This window comes from Tiliqua scincoides, chromosome 2 (assembly GCF_035046505.1).
Source record: "Tiliqua scincoides isolate rTilSci1 chromosome 2, rTilSci1.hap2, whole genome shotgun sequence".
In the NCBI taxonomy this organism is placed as follows: Eukaryota; Metazoa; Chordata; class Lepidosauria; order Squamata; family Scincidae; genus Tiliqua; species Tiliqua scincoides.
In genome coordinates this window covers 168,024,355-168,043,224 of record NC_089822.1, presented here as the reverse complement: position 1 = coordinate 168,043,224, position 18,870 = coordinate 168,024,355, and the positions used below count along the sequence as shown (strand labels likewise).

Below are 18,870 nucleotides of genomic sequence, written 5' to 3'. Positions count from 1 at the left end.
TCCACACTGAGCACACAGGGGGCTTTCTTCTGAGCAAACATGCAAAGGATTGCATCCTTAGCAACCGCTTTTGCTGACAATTCAAGGATAGCTCCATTGATTACCCCAAGATAAGATAAATGGCTAAGGGCCATATCCTATCCAAATTTCCAGCACTGATGTAGCTGCATCAGTGGAACGTAGGCTGCATCCTGCTGTGGAGGGGGTGGACAGTCTCGGAGGCCTCAAGGTAAGGGAACGTTTGTAAGGGCTGCATTGAGATTGCATCGATGCTGGAAAGTTGGGTAGGGCTGGGCCCTAAGCGACTCACACCATGCAAACATTGTAGGCCCTTGGTCCTTTCCTCCCCCCTCTCATACAACTCCATGGGGTAGGTCAGGCTTAGGGGAGTGTGGCTGAGCAGAAGAGTGACAGCTCCCACTTCTCTCCCTTGAGCAGTAGCCACTACACCACACTGCCCCTCTGCGGTTGAGGGATGGAGGGGCTGGCACAGATTCTCGACCTGAGTCCGGGGAGGTGCTTGGGAACTGCTGGTTGTTTCCCTTCCCCTCGTTTGTTTGTGTGCATGTCAGGAATGACTGTGGCCTGGGCAGCTCCTCACACTGGAATGCCGCCTGTGCCCTGATGCGTCCCCCGGGAGCGGGAGCCTTATTCAGCAGTCTCCATGAAAGCGTCCCTCTGCTGAGCGGAACAGCCGGACCCGCGCGGGGCTACGCGCGCAGCGCCTCGGAATGCACCAGCCTGCTAATTTTATGAATGACTCCATTCATTCGGCCCCTCCCACCGTTCCAAGGCCCCTCCCCTGGAATGTTTGGAAGTGCGCCACCGTTGCTATTGGCCGGCGAGGAGGTTCCTATTGGCTCCCAGCCCGGTAGGTGGGAGGGGCCCCGCGGAAATAGATATATACTCACTCCGAAGCAGCACCTCCGCGTTATAGGCATTGATAGTTGCGTCTAGGAGGGGATGTGTGGGTGACTGGCTGAGCTCTGGGAAGGGCACTGCAGCAGCGCGGCGGGCTCACCCAACTCTCCTGGGAGGCAGTTCCATGGGCACCTCTTGATCTGCTGGGGTCTCCGCCTCTTTTCTCAGCGGGTAGCAATGCGGGTGGCCGCCCTGCCCAGCGTGGCTCTGCTGCTGTGCTTCTCTCTGGTGAGTGTTTCTCTTCCGCTGCTTCGGTGAGTGAACCGGGCCACCGCTGGTGAGAAGGGCAGTGCAATAGTAGGCAGTGACCCAGTGGCGTAGCTAGAGGGGGGCAAAGCACTTTGCAGGGAGCCTCCCCGCAGCGTGCAAGGGGCCTCTCCCCTTTGGAGCCATTCTATTTTGCTTTCCCCCCCCCCTCGCCTGGACTCAAAGGGGAGAGGGAGGGCCCCTTGCACGCTGCTAGGAGGTTCCCTGTAAAACTTAGAGCTTTGTCCCCACCCAGCTACGCCACTGCACTGACCAGCCGTCGGGTTGCAGAAAGTGGTGTGTGGTTTGATCCCAGCCTGGCCTCTCGCTGGCGCGTCCCTCCCCGCACATGACCGGCAGGAGTCTCTTTGAAGCGCCTGCGGCCCCCCCCCCCCCCCAAACAGGCACCGCTGCTTCTAGCCCGCCCTGGATGCTCCCGGAGTGCCATCCTGAGTGCGCTCCGTCGAGCGGGCGCGCCAGACGGTCGTCTAAATCGGGCGGTGTAGGAGGCGAGAGATCGGGAATAGATCCTCTCCGCCGAGTGTAAGGCGAGGCTTCATTTTCCGTCCCCGTAGACGCCCGGAGCTCTGTCAACACGCCGGCTCGGGGACTGCGGGCTCTTTGATCGCGGACAGATTCTATTGCTGGGATGTATTTAGAGGGATGGATGGGGCGGGAGAGCGAGAATGCCGGGACTCCGCGGCACGCAGCGCCCTCTAGGAAACTATGCCGGTGTCGCTTCTTAAAACAACCGCCGGCAGACAGCGCAGCGCCCGCCCGCGATCCCCGGGGAGCCCCCGACCCCCCACGCGTGGGAAGCGCCCGCGGGCACCGGCAGGGCTCTTGGCACGCCCGCTTCCCCAGCCAGCTCCTCCTCCTCTCTCCCCTTCCCATCCCAGGTGGCTTGCCGGTGTCCTGCCACGTGCCGCTGCCCCCCCGGGCCGCCTCGGTGCCCTCCCGGCGTCAGCCTGGCCCTAGATGACTGCGGCTGCTGCCAAGTCTGTGCCCGGCAACTCCACGAGGACTGCGACCTGCTCGCCCCCTGCGACCCCCACAAGGGCCTGGAGTGCAACTTTGGGGCGGACCCTTCGGCCATCCGGGGCATCTGCTGGGGTAAGAGGTGCGGAGGGAGGGACGCATCTCCTGGGCCCCACGTGCCTCTCCAGAAACGCTGGGTGGAATAGTAGTGGGTTGCCTACAGTGTTCTTGCAAACAGACCGCTCTTGTGGCTCGATATCCTGGGCAGACCTGGGAGGGACCATGGCTCCCTTTGGCAACCGACTTCAGGGTTCAACCCTACCTGATACAAACCCTAAAGACTTTTGTGCTCTGAATGGTGCTATTAATAACTTTCCCTGCTTCATCACCTGTCTGTGATGATGGTGATTCCATGATAGTAGTAGGTTTTTAAAAATTCTTATTTTTTTTTTGTCCAGAGAACTGGACAAAAATCAATCGTTTAATAAAAAAATAACTTCATTTTAAAATTAAGTTTAATAAAAAATTTTTTTAATTTGTGTCCAGTGTGAGAAAATGCTTAGACTTTTCCCTGTTCACCAGGCAAAGAGGAACTTTTAAAAGTGGGGCTCTTAGCAAGGAGGAGAACAGCTGTCTCAGTTTACCACAATATAGGGTAAATGGGGACAGTGGCTGTTTTCTGGTGTTTCTTCTGTGTCTTTTTATTGAAGATTGTGAGCCCTTTGGAGTTGGGGATCCATCTCACTGTTTTAGTCTGCAAACAGCTTTGTGAAGGTGGTTGTTGAAAAGCTGTGTACAAATATTCTCAATTGCCATAATAAGCAGTGCCGTATTTATATTTTATGTATATTTCACACTGGAGGTGCTAGGTGCTGTATCAGTACTGGCACTATTGCTATTCGGATGATTCCTGCTGTAAATGACAGTATGTTATTTATTAAATGGGTATTGAGACTAAACCTAATTTTGTGAATAACTGTAGAAGGAGTTGGCAGCAGCACTCACTCCGGGCATGCGCCTGCTGGGTTGTGACTTGACTAAAGAAAAGATTCCCTGTTGTATGCATGATGCAGACTGATAATCAGTCTGGAAATGAGCAGTTTCCCTGACCTCAGTGGCATTTTTCAGGAGGAGAAAAACTGCAGCATGCAGAGGAGATGGGTGGAGCCACAACTGAAGGTTGATGTAGATAGCTTGTAGATTTAATGAAAGAGGACTTCTCCAACCTCCTCCAGGTGTGGGGACTGTTGTGGAGCCCATCATCACGTCCCTCTATCTATATACTAAGGAGTTATTCCATTACGGTTGCTTATAGGATTTTGAGTTGTGGCTCCAGTCGAATGTAGGTGAGACTTGCCTCATCTTCCCTCATGGATGTGTGAGATGTTTTAAGTACAATCCAATTTTCCTTTCCCAATGGGGTAGAGTACCAAGTTGCAGAGCTGGAGAAGTGAAACTCCCAGGTCCTAGGTAGTCCAGAGCAGATAAGTTCTGCCACAACTTGCTTTGAAGATGCGACTCTCATGTCTAAGGTACTCACATGCTTCCTTCTGAAACTTGTAATTCCCATGTATCTGAAATAGCTTCCCTCCTATGGTGCTGCATATGCTAATTGCCTACACAGATTGCACAATTACCTGCAAAGCACCTAAGACAGGCCTGCACAACTTCTGACCCACTGAACTAGACAAAGAATCATAGCCATAGATGGCAGCCTACCAATGGCCAAAACCACTCCTTGTCATTACACCTGCCTGTGTCTGCACAAGGAAGAAGTCCTCTGTGGTCCACACGACACAGCTGGTGGTCACCATTCCCCTTGGTGGTCACAGGCTATACAAGCTGAGAGTGGCTTATACCAAACCTCCAAGGGGAGAGCTCATGTGTAGGCCTCTGACATCTGTTAGATCTCTGCTATTAATCTTGAGGGTCTTGTGTATTCTGAAGTAGGCTTCAGTGAGATGCAGCTGCTGACCCATCAAGCCTGATTTCATTGCCTAATAAAAATGAGTGCTATCTGATGTATGAGGCAAAGTCAGGGACAACATTGTTCTATAAGATCCTGTGTTTACCTCAGTTCTATACACACACCAGGGTCCCTGTCTCTGGGATCACTTCTTTCCTTAGCTGTGAGCCCTGCACTCATCTTTCCTGCTAGAATGTGTGAGAAGCAAGACTGTGGGCTCAGGAACACATGTTCTAATGAGAGAGCAACAGAAACAGGACCATAGAGGGACAGGATAGTGAAGGCCATAATCTGATAGACCAGAATGCTTCCCACTGGGCTCTACATCTAGTAGAAGTTTCCCAGCTCTAACCCCAGGCTGCTGCAACCTGATCTCAGTCCATGTGAGTTCTTCACATCCTGTTTTCACACAGCTATTTAAAGCTCAAAACGGTCTCCTCTAGTTGATGTGGCCCCTAAAAACCCAAGAAGTATCTTTTCTCTGAAGGCCTCCTCCTGATGAGACCTAATGGAGAGGTTTTCAGATTCATTTTTGTTGAGATACATTCCCCTCAGGTTAACTGCTTATATATTGGAGAACAGCAGGAAGTTATCCTGCCCCCCCCCCATCTCACTTGTCTGCATGTTTTGCCATTGGTGCTTCTTGACAACCATGAAGTTCAGGCCCTAAATAGACACAGGCAAGGTGGTGTTGCTGGGTTGAAGGTCAGAACTTTCTTTTCTAGTTATTCTATTATGCAAATTCCCCTGGGGGCTGGGGATAAGAATAGGCCCTCAGTTTGGCTGTACTTGTCGTGAGAGGCAACTAAACAGCCACCGGGTAGATGGGACTCCTCAGCCTGGGAAGGCAGCTCATCTAAGAGAAGGAAAACTCTGATCCCAAACCTCCACTGCCTTGTGGCTACATCCAGTTATGGAAAAGGCTTCAGGAGTCAACCTCGAGGCAAAATCTGGAGCCGGAGTCCCTGAGGCAGTTCATGGCTGAACACAGTCACGTTCTGGCAATTCCTGCGATGCCGCTGGAACCAACCCTATTGGCCTCTGCCTTTCCATTGGACCATTTCAGCGATGTGGAGAGGGGGGATTTGCTGCATGGGTAACAGCCTATCCTCCATACCTACTTTACCCAGGCTTCACGCACTGGAGAGGACACTGTTCCAGAACCACCATTCAGAGCGTGACACCATAGTCTTCCGAGACTGAAGGATGCCAACAAGAAGTTTATGCAAAGCATCTTGCTTGGAAATATCCAGATTCCTGTAGTTGTGTCCTCTTAGTCTTGTCTGTGGTCACTTTTTGAACGTAACTGAGTGACCAGCTGTTTAGGTATTACCTTGTTTGTTTGACTTGTAAAACAGAATAATCTATAGCTTTTTCCCCCTCCTTGTTCTTAGCAAAGCAAGAAGGTCGGACCTGTGAATACAATGGCCGTATCTACCAGAATGGAGAGAATTTTCAGCCCAGCTGCAAACACCAGTGCACCTGCATTGATGGCGCTGTGGGGTGCCAGCCTCTCTGTCCCCTAGAACTTCCCCTGGCCTCACTGGGCTGCCCCAGTCCCCGACTCCTTAAAGTACCTGGTCAGTGTTGTAAGAAGTTTATGTGCAGCAAAGGACCCAAGAAACACAAAGCAATCACTTTTGAGTACAACCCGAATGGAGAGGACCTTGACAATGAACTCATCCATGTGGGCAAAGGTGGACACTGGAAGAACGTACCAGGTGAGTGGGCTGGAGGAGGGCTACACAGCTGTGGGGAATGGAAATAGACAGCTTCTTACACAAGCTCCACGCATTCATACTGGGTAGATAAACGAGGATTTTGGATGCTTTTAATTTTCTTCCAGGAAGTTACTCTGGTGCTGATTATGTTGCCCAGGGAAATTTATCCTTTGGTCTTGGAGAGATTTGCAAACCTGGAGCAAAAAAGAATGCAAAAAAGAATGTTTGCAAACATTCTTTGCAAACCTGGAGCAATATCATATTTGGTACTCGTGTGTCACAATCTGTGAAATCAATGATTTGCTTTACATGCAGTAAGCTTCTAGGGATGGTTTTCTGCTTAATGTGAATCTATATTCAATTGGAGCAAAAGGTTACTTAATGAGTGGTGCTGGAGTGAATTCTGTGTAGAAAATGGAGTAGCAAATCAGTGGCAGTTTCCAGGCACATTAGTGAACCGGAGCCTGTCAAGGACTTTGAGTTAGCCAGACACATTGCAAAGCATACAGGTCATCTGTTTACAGTGTGGCATTGCTGCTGGTTGACTCGCTGCTCCGTAAATTGCTTCGTTGTGACATCTCATCCATGAAATCTAGTCAAAGTATTAATTCCTGGGCCTGTATCTCATGCAAGCGAGGCTTTCAGTGGCAGTGCCGGGAGTAGCAGCAGTGTCAAAAAGTTACCTTGAATGCCCTGTTGGTGTCAGGGCAAATACTGGCAACCAGGCCCTCCCAACACCAGGCAATTGGTCTTCCAGCTAGCTGACTTTAGTGGGTAGATCTAAAAGCTGCCTTTTTCCATTGACCATGATGCAGCAGACCTGTCATCCAGGTGGTTTGCAGTTTTAGTTGGAATCCTGCAATTCTCCCTGCCTGCCATCTTCCTTCCCCCTATGACCTTGTTTTCTGCCACCCACACTTATATAACTCATGCACAGGGCATTCTGGAAGAGCATGCTCCTTGATATAAAGAAGCACATAAGTTAAAATGAGCTGAGCTGAAAAGCGGCTTTATTCTGAGGGCAGGAAATTAAGAGTTGGCACTGAGTTGGAATGGAGACAGTGAACAAAAATAGGGGTAAGAGTGGGAGTAGCCCTTTGCCCTTTCAGGATCTAAATCTGATGCTCCTGAGGGGCATAGAAATTGGATACCCCCCTTGCTTTTGCTTTGGTTCCCAATTGCTATTTCTGCTAAGCATGATTGTTGCTGGTTAGAGATCAGGAAGGGAGGTTATTGTGGCCCTGAAACAGAACAGCAGCCACAGCAGCAGGAGTACAGTACTTGGTCCCGAGGTCTTTGTGCCGTCTAAGCTCCACAAAGGCTTATTACTACTGTGGCTGATTGAGGGCAAAGATGAGTTGAAGATATCCCTTCTCCCCCATCCAGCTGTGAGTTAGTTCCTTCCTGAAAAGTTGGAAATATTTGGGGAGCCAGATGTCAGTGGGGGAGGGGGGGAGCTGGTCACTGGTAATCCTGTTGAAACCTTGATCAACCTCTGAGAAGAAGAAATTACTTGAGCAGTTGATGCAGTTGTTCCTAAATGTCCTCTCCAGAGCCCACTCAACTCCGTGGCTCTCTGCAGAACTTCTGTGATGAAAAGGGAGGGAAAATAATAAGGACCCCAGAGAAAGGTGGGGCTAATCTTGGCTAAACATGAGCTAGAGCCTGTGTAAGGGCATATCCCATGACAGTGGTAGTGGTGAAGAAATTGGACATCTCCACCACATTGCATCTGCACAGTGTCAACCAGCAGAGTTATTCCAGGCGACGAGAGGTTGAATGCATTTGGGTCACAGGAATGTGACCGTGGGAAGAAACACTTGGAACCCCACTGGGACCTTTTGTAAAGCATTTTGTGGGTAACATGACTTGCAGCCACTAGGACTCGGGCTCCTAGTTAATTGCCAAGTCCATGAAAGTGCCTTAAGTGGCTTCTTGTCCCATTATGGACATCATTTCTTCAGTCTGATGAAATAGGCATCAAAATTTTTAGGCATTTGAGGCTGACCACCTGCCCTCTCAAACCTTGCCCTTCTTTGTTAATTAAGGTTGCCAACTGGGTGTGGGGTGTGAGTGTGGCTAGCGAGTGGAGGAAGCTGCCAATATTTCCCAGTGGGATGACAAATGCCAATTAAATTGGAACAAGCAGTAGTGAGGCCTTTATTAAAGATGCTTTCCTTGGATTCCTCCACCTTGGATGGCTTCCAGGCTGTTTCTAGGCTACCCTTTGGGGGCAAGCAAATGGCGGGGACTCAATTCCAGCAATCTTGAATGATATGGATGAGCTAGATCTGTATCTATGTACTTTCTGACCCAAATTTGGACCTGAAACTGCCTTGGTTACCTTAGTGAAAATCTGCTTCAGGGGAGTGTGTCTGCATTGGTTCTGCAGGACTTCTCAATGCCTTTTGATGTCACTGGCCCTGCTATCCTTCTGGACCACCTGGCTGGAAGGCATTGTCTCACAGATGACAAACTAAACCTGCTGAAATTTTCTCCTGCACAATTGTTAAAGGTCCCAGATTCCTAAAGTTGAAAGTTTGCCCACCCCAAGTTTGTCCTACCTGGAGGGCAAGTTTCTGAATGTGGTGCTGGGAAGCTACTGCTTGACTGTTTGGCCACAGCAGTCCCCCATGCTGTTTAAGATCTATGTAAAACTGCTAAGAAAGGACATTAGGAAAAGTAAAACACTTCTTTTACTTATCTCTGTGTAGGCCTTCTGGCTATTTGCATCAGTGGCCTGGAAGCACACAATAATGTTCCAGCTTTTGTACCACCACAGAGGGCCTTGCTCTACTGGAGAACAAATTGTAGCAGTGCAAGCCAAAGGATTGGGTCATTAGGGTTTGGAGGATCTGCTGGATATGGGCTTAGCTATCTGAGGCTTAACTCAGATAAGGCAGAGGTGTTGTTGATCAGTAGGAAAGCCAGTCACAGGATGGGTATCCCTTCTCGGTTTCCAGTTTGAAATCCCTCCTGGATCCAGCTTCCCCCTAGATACCCAGGCCTTATCTGTGGCCAGGAGTACTTTGACTGGTGTACCAGTTGCTGCCCTTCCTAAAGACTTATTATCAGAATATGCTTAAAAGTATTTTGGTCGCATTCAGGTTGGACAACTGCAACATACTCTACACAGGCCAGTCTGAGTAGTGTTCAGAAACAGCAGCTCATATGTCCTGCTGTTGCCAGGAGTTAATCAGAACATATTGCTCTGGTTTTGTACAGAGTATAAGGATTTGCCTTCCCTTCTACCTGCAATTACCACATTGGGAAGAAAGGAAGGAAAGTTTGTATAAGAAAACCCCTGCTAGATCAGGCCAAAGAACTGCCTGGTTTAGCCTCCTGACAATAGCCACCTAGATGCCTTTGGGAAAATCACAAGTAGAGCATGAAGGCAACTGCCCTTCTCTGTCCTTGGCGCCTAGTACTTAGAGCTGTGCTACTTATGGACATGGAGCTCTGGTTTAGATAGCATGGCTAACAGATCCATCAAATGGCTCTTTTCCATGAATGTATCTAATATCTCTTTTTGCAGTCTTCCTTATTTTGTTGCTTAATTTGCACAGTATGCTGGTAGTAGCTAAACGTGCTCCATGTTTTCTTTTGGACTGGCATAGCTGTGAAGTCACAGGGCTTTTCTTCTTTCCCAGCATGGAGGCCATTCTTCCAGAGTCCTGTGGCAAAGCAGCAACACAAGTGCTTGGCTCAGACCACCGACTGGTCTCCCTGCTCTACCAGCTGTGGCTTTGGCATCTCCACCCGTGTCACCAGCAACAACCCCCGATGCAAACTGGTCAAAGAGACAAGACTGTGTCAGATAAGGCCTTGTGGGCAACCTGATTTTACTAAGCTCAAGGTGAGTTAGAAAGATGGGAATCTGGCAGCAACAGAGTGGCGTGGGGAGGGGTAAGGCGCTGTTGGCACAACTACAGCTGGGCTTCTGGGAAAGGGTCTATGCAGACAGGCATAAACACCCACAAATGTGAGTCTCTACAGTCAGGAACTGGACAACTTAACAGGAGAGGCAAAAAAGAAATGTTCTTGTCCCCAATCCTGGGGCAGAAATGGCGTCTATTGTGGGGGAGCAAGGGATGGAAAGGTTGCCCATCAATATGCTGAAATGTACCTTTCAGCTTCACGTTGCATTCCTAAAATGCATAGCCTTTGTGGTCCAAGTTTTCTTAGAGGTAGAAGGTAAAATGCGCCATGCTAAATATTACTTTTCCTTCAGCTCTTGCTTTTTGATTTTTTTAGAAGGGCAAGAAGTGCCTGAGGACACACAAAGTGCAGGAGCCGGTGAGGTTCAGCTATGCTGGCTGCAAGAGCCCACGTCGCTACCAGCCAAGTTTCTGTGGGGCCTGTTTGGATGGGCGCTGCTGTGTGCCTCTGCGCACTCGCACACTGAATGTACCTTTCCATTGCCCCGACGGAAGCACCTTCTCCAAGAACGTCATGATGATTCACACCTGCCAGTGTGGCCCAGCTCATTGCCAGGTTCTTGGTGATGCTTTTATGGGCCCCCAGTACCAGCTGAATGGTGACATTCACAAGTTCCTGGAGTGATGGAGCCTGCTGCCCCCTCTTCTGGTGTCTTGTGATCTCCGTTGGCCTCTGAAAGGACTTCAATCACCTGTATGAGCTTGTGGTACCTGTGCTTGATTTATGGAGCCAGGATACCCTATACCTGCCTTGCTTCTATGAGTGCAAATAGGACTAAAATTCTTCAGGCAACATGGATTTAGGAGGTGCACTAGTTCCTCAGTATTGGGGGAATGCATTGTGTTGTACTGGGAGTTTGTCTAACCAATAATTTGGGGAATGTTTCCTGTGTCCTTCGGTTCAGTTTCTCCATTTGTCCCACCCAGGCTCAGGCTGGAACTGGGCCTAAGGCAACAAGTAGGAGAGGCTACCTGAGCGGCCCTGGCTTTTTCTTTCAGGTTTCAAATTCCATGCTCTTGGTCACTGTGCTGGAAAGCAGCAGGAAGCATAGCCCTGTGCACTACAGAGAGCTGCGGGACTTCTGGATTGGGCTGCCAGACCCCAAGAGCGTTGACAGAGCTCTGCCATTCTTCAGGGCCCAACAAAAAGGGCCAGGTAGAACACAAGGCAGAAAAACCACAAAATTTGAGTGGCAATGAGATTTGGTTTGCCACAATGTCTCAATGGGAAATGCAGTTCTGTCTAGACAGGAATCTGGAAATCCAGCTTCAGAACATCCCCGTGAATACAGAGTTAAGAAGAGATCCAGTATGCCTTTTCTTTGCATCTATGCAGGGTGACCAGGCATCCTCTTCCAGGACACGTCCTTTTTTTTTTAGCCTTGTGTCCTGGAAAACAACTGTCCTCCTTTTCTCTGTGAGAAGGCCCCTGCAGGCAGCGCATGGCTGTCTTGTAATAAATAAACCATATGTTATATGGTTTTAAATTTGATAAGTATTTATACATGGATTTTTTATACACGGATTTGACTCAGCACAAATGGCAACTGCAAATGAGAAGGAATGTGTTGATCCCTGGAGAAGGGGAAAAATGCATCCCTTTAAAATCAGTTTAAAAAACTGAACCGTCCTTTAACAATAGCAGGGAGGGAGAGAGCGTGCGCGCGTGCTGACAATCCATCAATCCTCCTCTCTCCAGCAGACGTGAAAGAAAGGTGATCACTTGTACATTGTGTTTTTAGCTTTTATTATGTGATGTCCTACATTGTGGGGTGCCTTGTCCTCTTTTGTGTTATGACATCTGGTCACCCTGTATCTATGCCTCTATTGCTTCCATCTCCTCACGTAGAGGCTTTGCTTCCCAGTCTCTCCCCTTTAAACCAAAGGGTTGTCACACCTGTTCCTGCTGCCTACAGCACCACCTAGTGGTGATGTTTCAGAATTTTGTACAATCATCCAGCTGAGAAAAACATGCCTAAAGAGAAGCAGTCCCTGCACATGCTTTCTCCAGTTCATGTGTCAGCAGCAGTTCTACTTCCTACCTTGCTCAGAGTTGTCAAACTCATTTGTTTAAAACATAGCAGGAGAAAGAGAACAATGGAAGAAAACTAAGAATACATTTACCTTTTGTGAGTTGGAGACAGTGGCATTTTCTTTCAGGAGGGGTGAACCAGGTTTGAAAGAGGTATTGCTGCTCATGGTGTGTACCTTCAATCTGCTCTTTGCCTCTGGTAAACAGATCTGGAATAAATCAGTTTATAGAACAAACCTCTTTTTGATATAGTTTTAAAAACTTGTGAAGCTGTTTGCCTAGTAGTGTTGGAGTAAAGAAATGCATGTGTACACCAGGCACAGCAATGACTTTTTCAAGATGCTTTAAACAACCCTCTTGAAGACTACTTTCTGCCTCTAGTCCAGCGTTTCTCAGTGCGCTCCTAGGAGGCCTCAAGAGCTCTTTAGGGGCTCCATGAGCACACAGTAAGTGGCCGTTATTTGTGCTAGCATTCAGCAGCTCCCCATGTCTCACTTTAGGAGTGTAATAGGCTCCAGAGATTGAAAAGTTTGAGAGCCACTGCTCTAACAGAACACATGTTGATTGCAACAGATGTGCAAAAGGCTATCTATACCCTACTCTCCAGAAAATCAGTCTCACCATAATTGAGCCAAAGAGCACTCTTCCCTGCTGTTATTAAAGCACTTTTAATTTCATCCTGTTCCCTATATGTTCCTGGAGAACAGCACTAGGGGTGATCAGAACAGGGTGTGATGTTGGAAAGGACTGACAGTCAGTCATTCTTGTCCAATTGGAAAATCCTATATTTATGATTGCAGTAAGGTAGCCTTTGCTGCAACCAAAGAGATTTTATTTTATGTACTTTTTCATAAAGGAACGCTTCAACAGTAGTTTGGAGTGATGGCTATTTAGCTTCGTAATGAAGTCTTCCTTGCTTTGTATTGTGTTAGTGGAGCTCCAGTTCTACCCTCACTCTCTAGGATGTTTGTGTTGCTAGAGTGAATAGTGAAATGTTTGTCATTTCTTCTGTGTTGGTGTCTGTTTCTGCTTGACAGGAGGCTCTGGTGTGGGGAAAATCAAGCTGCTGACTTTCTGAAAGGACTGTGCTTGATAGAAAACTAACAGCCCTGAGTTGTCGGACATAGATGGTGGGCTGAGCAAAAGACTTATGGACTACAGTTATACTTGGACATAGCATTATCATTGATCACCACTGACCTCATATCATCATGGGAATGCTGTTAAATCTGCCTACAGCATTACTGTTTGACTTACAGTATTTTAGATGTGGAATAGAGGAGTAGCTTCTGTTCATTATTCTCTTCATTATATTGAAGGGAATTCTAACCTGCTCCCTCAAATCTATGAGAGAATAGGTTTTGCAAAACCAGCAGGACCTGACCCCTAGTTGGAAAGCTAAGTCACAAAACATTTTTCTATTATTGTGCTAAAGCTGCTATCTACAGTCCTTTCAGTATTCTGATAAGTGGAGTAGAACATGATGTGCTGACACAGGTGCTCAACTGCTTTGAGAAGTAGTAGTACTTAGGGGACCTTTGACAAATAGTAAGAGTTAACATAAATGCTGATCTATAAGTGATTGCCTGGCCCCACTGCTGTTTAGCATATGCATCAAGGATTTGAAGCAAGTATGCACATCAGAACCAAATAAGTTTAGATGGGGGGGGGGGAGGAAGGGATTGCAAATCCTGCAGAGCAGTGGTTCCTGACCTGGAGTATGTGTCCCAGGGGTACTTGCCAGGACCTTTAGGCCTACTCAAAAAAGAATTGGATAATGGCAGAAAAAGGCAGTTCTGTATGCTTTGTGGGCTGGCAAGGCAGGGACAAAGGCAGCTAGCTGATTGTGAAAGCCCTGCCCTACCTGTTAGTTTTTGGTCATCAAATTGTGTATTATCAGAAATGGACCAGTAGTTGAAAACATATAAATTTAAAGTAACAGCAACTGTATTAATTACAGACATCTTCCTAATATGAGGGATGCAATTTATGGAAATAGGCTGCTAAGGGGTATGCAAGTGAAAAACATTGAAACCACTGCTGTAGACTATCAAGATTATTCAACACAATTACAGTAAATGGCCAATAAAACAGGAGCACTGATCTGAAAATAATTTTAAAAAGCCACCAAAGACAAATGCCAAATATTATCTATTCTAATAAAACAATTAAAATATGATCTAAAGGTTCTATACAGAGGGCCGAAGTTAACATTCAGGGCTCCTGCTGAGGGCCGGAAGTGATGTCATTAAAGAGAAAGTGACATCATTAAGCAGCTAATGGCCAGAAATCGGACCTTGTTCTCATATAGAAACTCATTAACTGCAAATGACAGAAGAGAAAATATGCAAATCTTGATCATATTTCAAGATTTGGGAAAGTCCAATTTTCATGTGGGCTGCCATTTCAGCAGTAGCACCTCAGCAGCTGAGAGCCTGAGGGCCAGCTAAAAAGCTTCTAGGGGGCCGCATCCGGCCCTGTGCCTTATGTTTGACACCCCTGTCCTAAACTGTTATGTTGCAATCCTCTGCATACTTACCTGGAAGTAAGCCCTGTTGACTATAGTGTGACTTCTGAATAGGCATCCATTGGCTTTTAGCATTATGCAACTACTAAAGCACCAACCATTAAGCATTGTATTAACAGACAGCTGGCAAGAGACAGAAGACGATTTTTCTACACTCATTACATCTTGGTTTTGAGACGTATACAAACAAACAGAAGAGCATTCAGATGAGAATGTTTATAGAGATTTTGAAAAGTTTGTTAAATGAGCAACTCTTACTCCTGATAGAGGTCTAAAGAAGAGAAGTTGGACAAGATTACCCTTTACAGTTTCTGAAATATTAACTGTACATAAAAGCTTGATATGCAAGCACAGTTAGAATCAGAAGGAATGACTTTTTTAAAAAAGAAATCATTAATTTTGTTCTGTTTAAGTTCCTATCCAGTTTCATTTGGAAAGAGTAACTGAATGAAGACCTGGAAACTGAATACTTTCTTTGATACAAAAATACCTGTCAAGTGAGTAAAAGAGAATGTACCTTTACTGCCATCTAGAGGCTGGCCTGTGAGGAAAGGCTGGAGGTGGTTACCTGACCCCATTGTAGCAAGGGAACACATTTTCTAGAATAGGGATCAGTGCTTGTATACCTGCTTCCACCTACAGAGGGGTGAGTGGGGGGTGAAGTGGAGGCTCAAACAACAAACATATTTTCTACAACAACCACCTAATCCTAGTCTTCTGAAATTGTGATCATGACTTTTTTCTCTGCACAAGATTAATTAAGAACTATTACAATTTTATGTTATGAATTTTGTATTTTTAAACATTTCTCTTTTGCCATCTAGAGGCAGGCTTGTGTAGAAAGGCTGAAGTATTTTTTTAAAAAGGAGTATAGGCTAGGGCAAAAACCAGACTTCAACTGGAGCCTAATTCTGTACAACACTTTTGGAAACCATGCACTTAAAACATGCACAAAGGGTAAATCACCTTTCTAGTTTCCACCAATGGCTTTCACTCATGACTTCAAGATCAAGCCTACCACCCTTTCTGTAATATGCCATTCTGCAAACACAAGTGAGCATGCTTAGGCCTGTAACAGCTGCTTGCTTCACTGACTTGCCCTATATTACAGTCTTTTTCCAACCTGAAAACACATGAAGCAAATATTTTTTGGGGGGAGGTAGTTGCAAACAATGCCAAATTCTGAAAATAGTACTTTGATTTCTGAAAGTAGTCTGATATGAGAGAAGGACTCTTAACACATAATTCAAATTGAGCGCCCAGAGGCTTGTTGCACTACATATAAGGTAAGCTCTGGCTGTACAGATTCCCTATTGGGGCAAGGGGGTATATAGACTGAATCCAATGGTATCTTTCCTCACAAACAAATCAGTGCCACATCTGATGTCTTTTAGCACACACCAGTACACATGTAAATTTGGCCCTCTGACATTGGTGTTACAAGTCCTGGTGCCTGGCTAAGCACGAGAAGATGAGAGACCTCCACATAAACCAGGCACAATACCCTTTTGTGACTAATAACTCTCAAGTTCTTATTCATAGTTATTATTGTGAATAATGTTACAGCAGTTTGAATTGTACAAAGTGCTTTATACCCCTCCCTTCTTTGTTCTTACTCCCAGTGCATCAACACTTTAGTGGGCTTGATTTGTAAAAGATCTATGTATTGAAAGTTTAGTAGTTTTGTATTTTGGAGATATACATTATATGTCCATGGAAAACTTTGTATGTGTTTTGTTTTTTAAATAAAATTAAACAACTATGTCATATATAATATGGATCCAGGTCAGGTATTGTATCCAGCATCTCAGTTGGTCCTTTTTTGGTGGTTGCCATGGTGAATGGGAAGAAAAATTGCAGGATCTGTGGCTTCATAGTGGTGGTGGAGCAAATATTATGCAGGGAATTTGAGGCTGAGATGGTTGAGGGGAGTCTCAAAATGTGCAATAGAGGTAAGGGGTTTGCTACTGCATGAAGTATATTCTCAGCTGGCAGATATATACTGTACATATGTGTACAGCACATGCACATAAACGTGTATGAAGAAATATTTATAAACAGTGGAACTAAAAGCCATGAAATAAGAGGTGTCTTAAGCCCTAAGTGAATATCAAACTTGCTGATAAATTCTAATTTAGCAGTTTCATTCTGGAGTTTTCCTTTGAAATGTTCTTCATTTTAACAAAAATTGTTGATGAATCAGCAGCAGAGGTCCAAAGCAAAGCATCCCCAGAGACGGAAAACTTCTCCCACAGGTTTCTGAACGTTACCATTTTTGATGTCAGCTTTGTGTTCATTTATTATTTTGTGTGAAGATTTGTTTGTCCCACTTAGACAACAGAGGAGGACTGTTGCCGTTAGTTACTAGGATATAGCATGTTGGGGGATGAATTAGTCCTTGGTTGATGTTCTTCAGGCCTATAATAATGTCTGAGTAGCCACAGGGACGAAATTTGCATCTGGATTAGTTACAGGGATTAGCCTCAGCGTGATGTGCTCTGGGTGGGAGCTGCAGTTATGCAAATATGTGTAACATATGAACATACAGTCAGTTCTTATTATCTGCTCCTGGAAAACCTAGTGGATACTGAGGCTGCAATGCTAGCCATACTTTCCTGGGAGTAAGTCTTATTGAGTAGACATGCATAAGATTGGGCTGTGAATTAGCAGTTACTGAATCATAAGGAAAATGGGGTTATGGTCCAGGGGCCACTCTTCATGATACACACTATGAACGTTATTAATCTGAATCTTAACTTGAAGTCTATGGGGCTGAGTGACAGTAAGTGCTCATCAACATCTCCATCTGATGCTTCCTCCTCCATGCTGGCTATCCCTTGACATGTTGAAAGTTGCTGGCCCAACAACAAGGCCTCAGAGTTCAATAGTGGGGAGGGGGTTGCTTCACCCATCTTTGTCCTCCCCTTGTCTTCTGGCTCCTTCCCTGGGTTTGCCTCAGCCCCAGATCAGCCCTCAGGCAGCCTTCCAGATACCTCTCATCTTCTGCCTCTCTTAATTGCCAGGGTTGTGAAGGTTCAGCTAGAGTCCCTGAGATGGTGTCCACGATTTTTATTTAATCATATGGCAAAATGCAGCAGCAGCATCATGGACATTGTACGGTAGGGCAAGTCTGGAAGTGGACACAAATGTGTCCAACAGTTCTCCATGGGCCAATACCAATGCTCATTTGATGTGGAAAATTGACCTAATCCAGATAACTTTCTAAAAAATCAGGAGTATAATTGACGGGAATCCCCAGCCCCAAGTGCACCAGCACACTATTTGCGAATAACAAGAACAGAGCTGCAGATATTGAGAAGTAGGTGGCAATTCTGCCCCTTGTGGATAAGTGTATTCACAGAGAGTCAATTTGCATATACAGACATGTGATGCTGAACAACCTTCCATTTAACGATGGTGGTCAAAGTAAAACAAAGAGGCTCTTAATGAGTCAGTCAGCTCTCCCATCAACTGCAGCAGTGGTCTGTTTACACAAAAAAGGCTCTTAAATGCAAAGAAGAGGCAATCTATTTCCAGTAGCTTGTGCACCCAGGTAGTGTCTGTCAGGGAGTGACTGCTTACACAACAAAGGCACTAGATTGGGCTGAGTGTTTGCTTGATGACCTACCTCCTAATCAAGGGGATAACAAGGGGATAGGAGAATGTATTAGGTGGTGCACACCTGTAAAGAAAACTGACTGTATGAAGCTGCTATGAATCCGAAGACTGGTCCATCCAGGTCAGTACTGTCTATCTTAGAGATCTGCTGTAGATGGGCTGGGACTCAGAAATGGGTTATGATTGGCCCTCAGGTGGGCTGTGGAAGTGAAGCTGATGCCACTTGGTTTTGAGGCTCAGGCCTGCACAGTTTGTCCTGAAAGCAGCAAGGGCCCCTAGATGAAGTAAAATCCCACCAGGCACGTGACTTTGGAGGGGTGTTTTGGCCAAGCCTGCTTTCCCCCCCCCCCGCGCCCCCCCCCAACTTTCAGCAGCTGAGCTAGAGCACTGGTGAGTGTGAGGAGCAGGGACAGGCACATCATTGGATCAGGCAGGCAGCACTGGGTATCAGGAGAGATCTTGGGGCCGCCCCTGTCAAGCACAGTACTGTACTTTCCTGTTCAGACGTTCAACCTCGTTGAGTGGCCAAGTGATGCCCATGCACGTGTGAACCACCAGCCCACACGTCTGTCCTGCATGCTAAGCTGGCCATTTACACTTCGGCAGGGGAGGGGTTAACAACCCCCCTTCCCCCTGCCCTCCCCTCCGGGCTGCATCGATTCATTAACCAGCTGCCACTTTAGCTGGGGGTGGGGCAGGGGGCACAATAGCAGCCGCGGCAGCCCCAGACAATCGATCAGCCCAGCCTAAGCCCAGCCTCCTCTCCGCGGGAGTGACATCACCCCGTCCACAGCCCGAGCGGCGCCGCCATTGGCCAGCCAGGTAATGGAGAGGGGCATTTCCCCCTTCCGCGCCCCTCCTCTCCCGATGCCTACTTTGTGTCTGTGGCGCGGCGCTGCCTCCGCACACGCCCAGCGCAGCAG

The 18,870-nt window shown here is 46.9% G+C and overlaps 1 protein-coding gene across 1 annotated transcript; it reads left to right on the top strand.

Annotated features, from left to right (window-relative positions):
- The first annotated feature begins 1,098 nt into the window (after nt 1-1,098).
- On the top strand, nt 1,099-10,395 carry LOC136640770 (CCN family member 1-like). The gene is made up of 5 exons (XM_066616084.1): nt 1,099-1,149; nt 2,067-2,280; nt 5,506-5,832; nt 9,483-9,688; nt 10,087-10,395. Exons 1-5 carry the CDS (start codon nt 1,099-1,101, stop codon nt 10,393-10,395), a joined length of 1,107 nt encoding a protein of 368 aa, XP_066472181.1.
- Nucleotides 10,396-18,870: the final 8,475 nt, after the last annotated feature.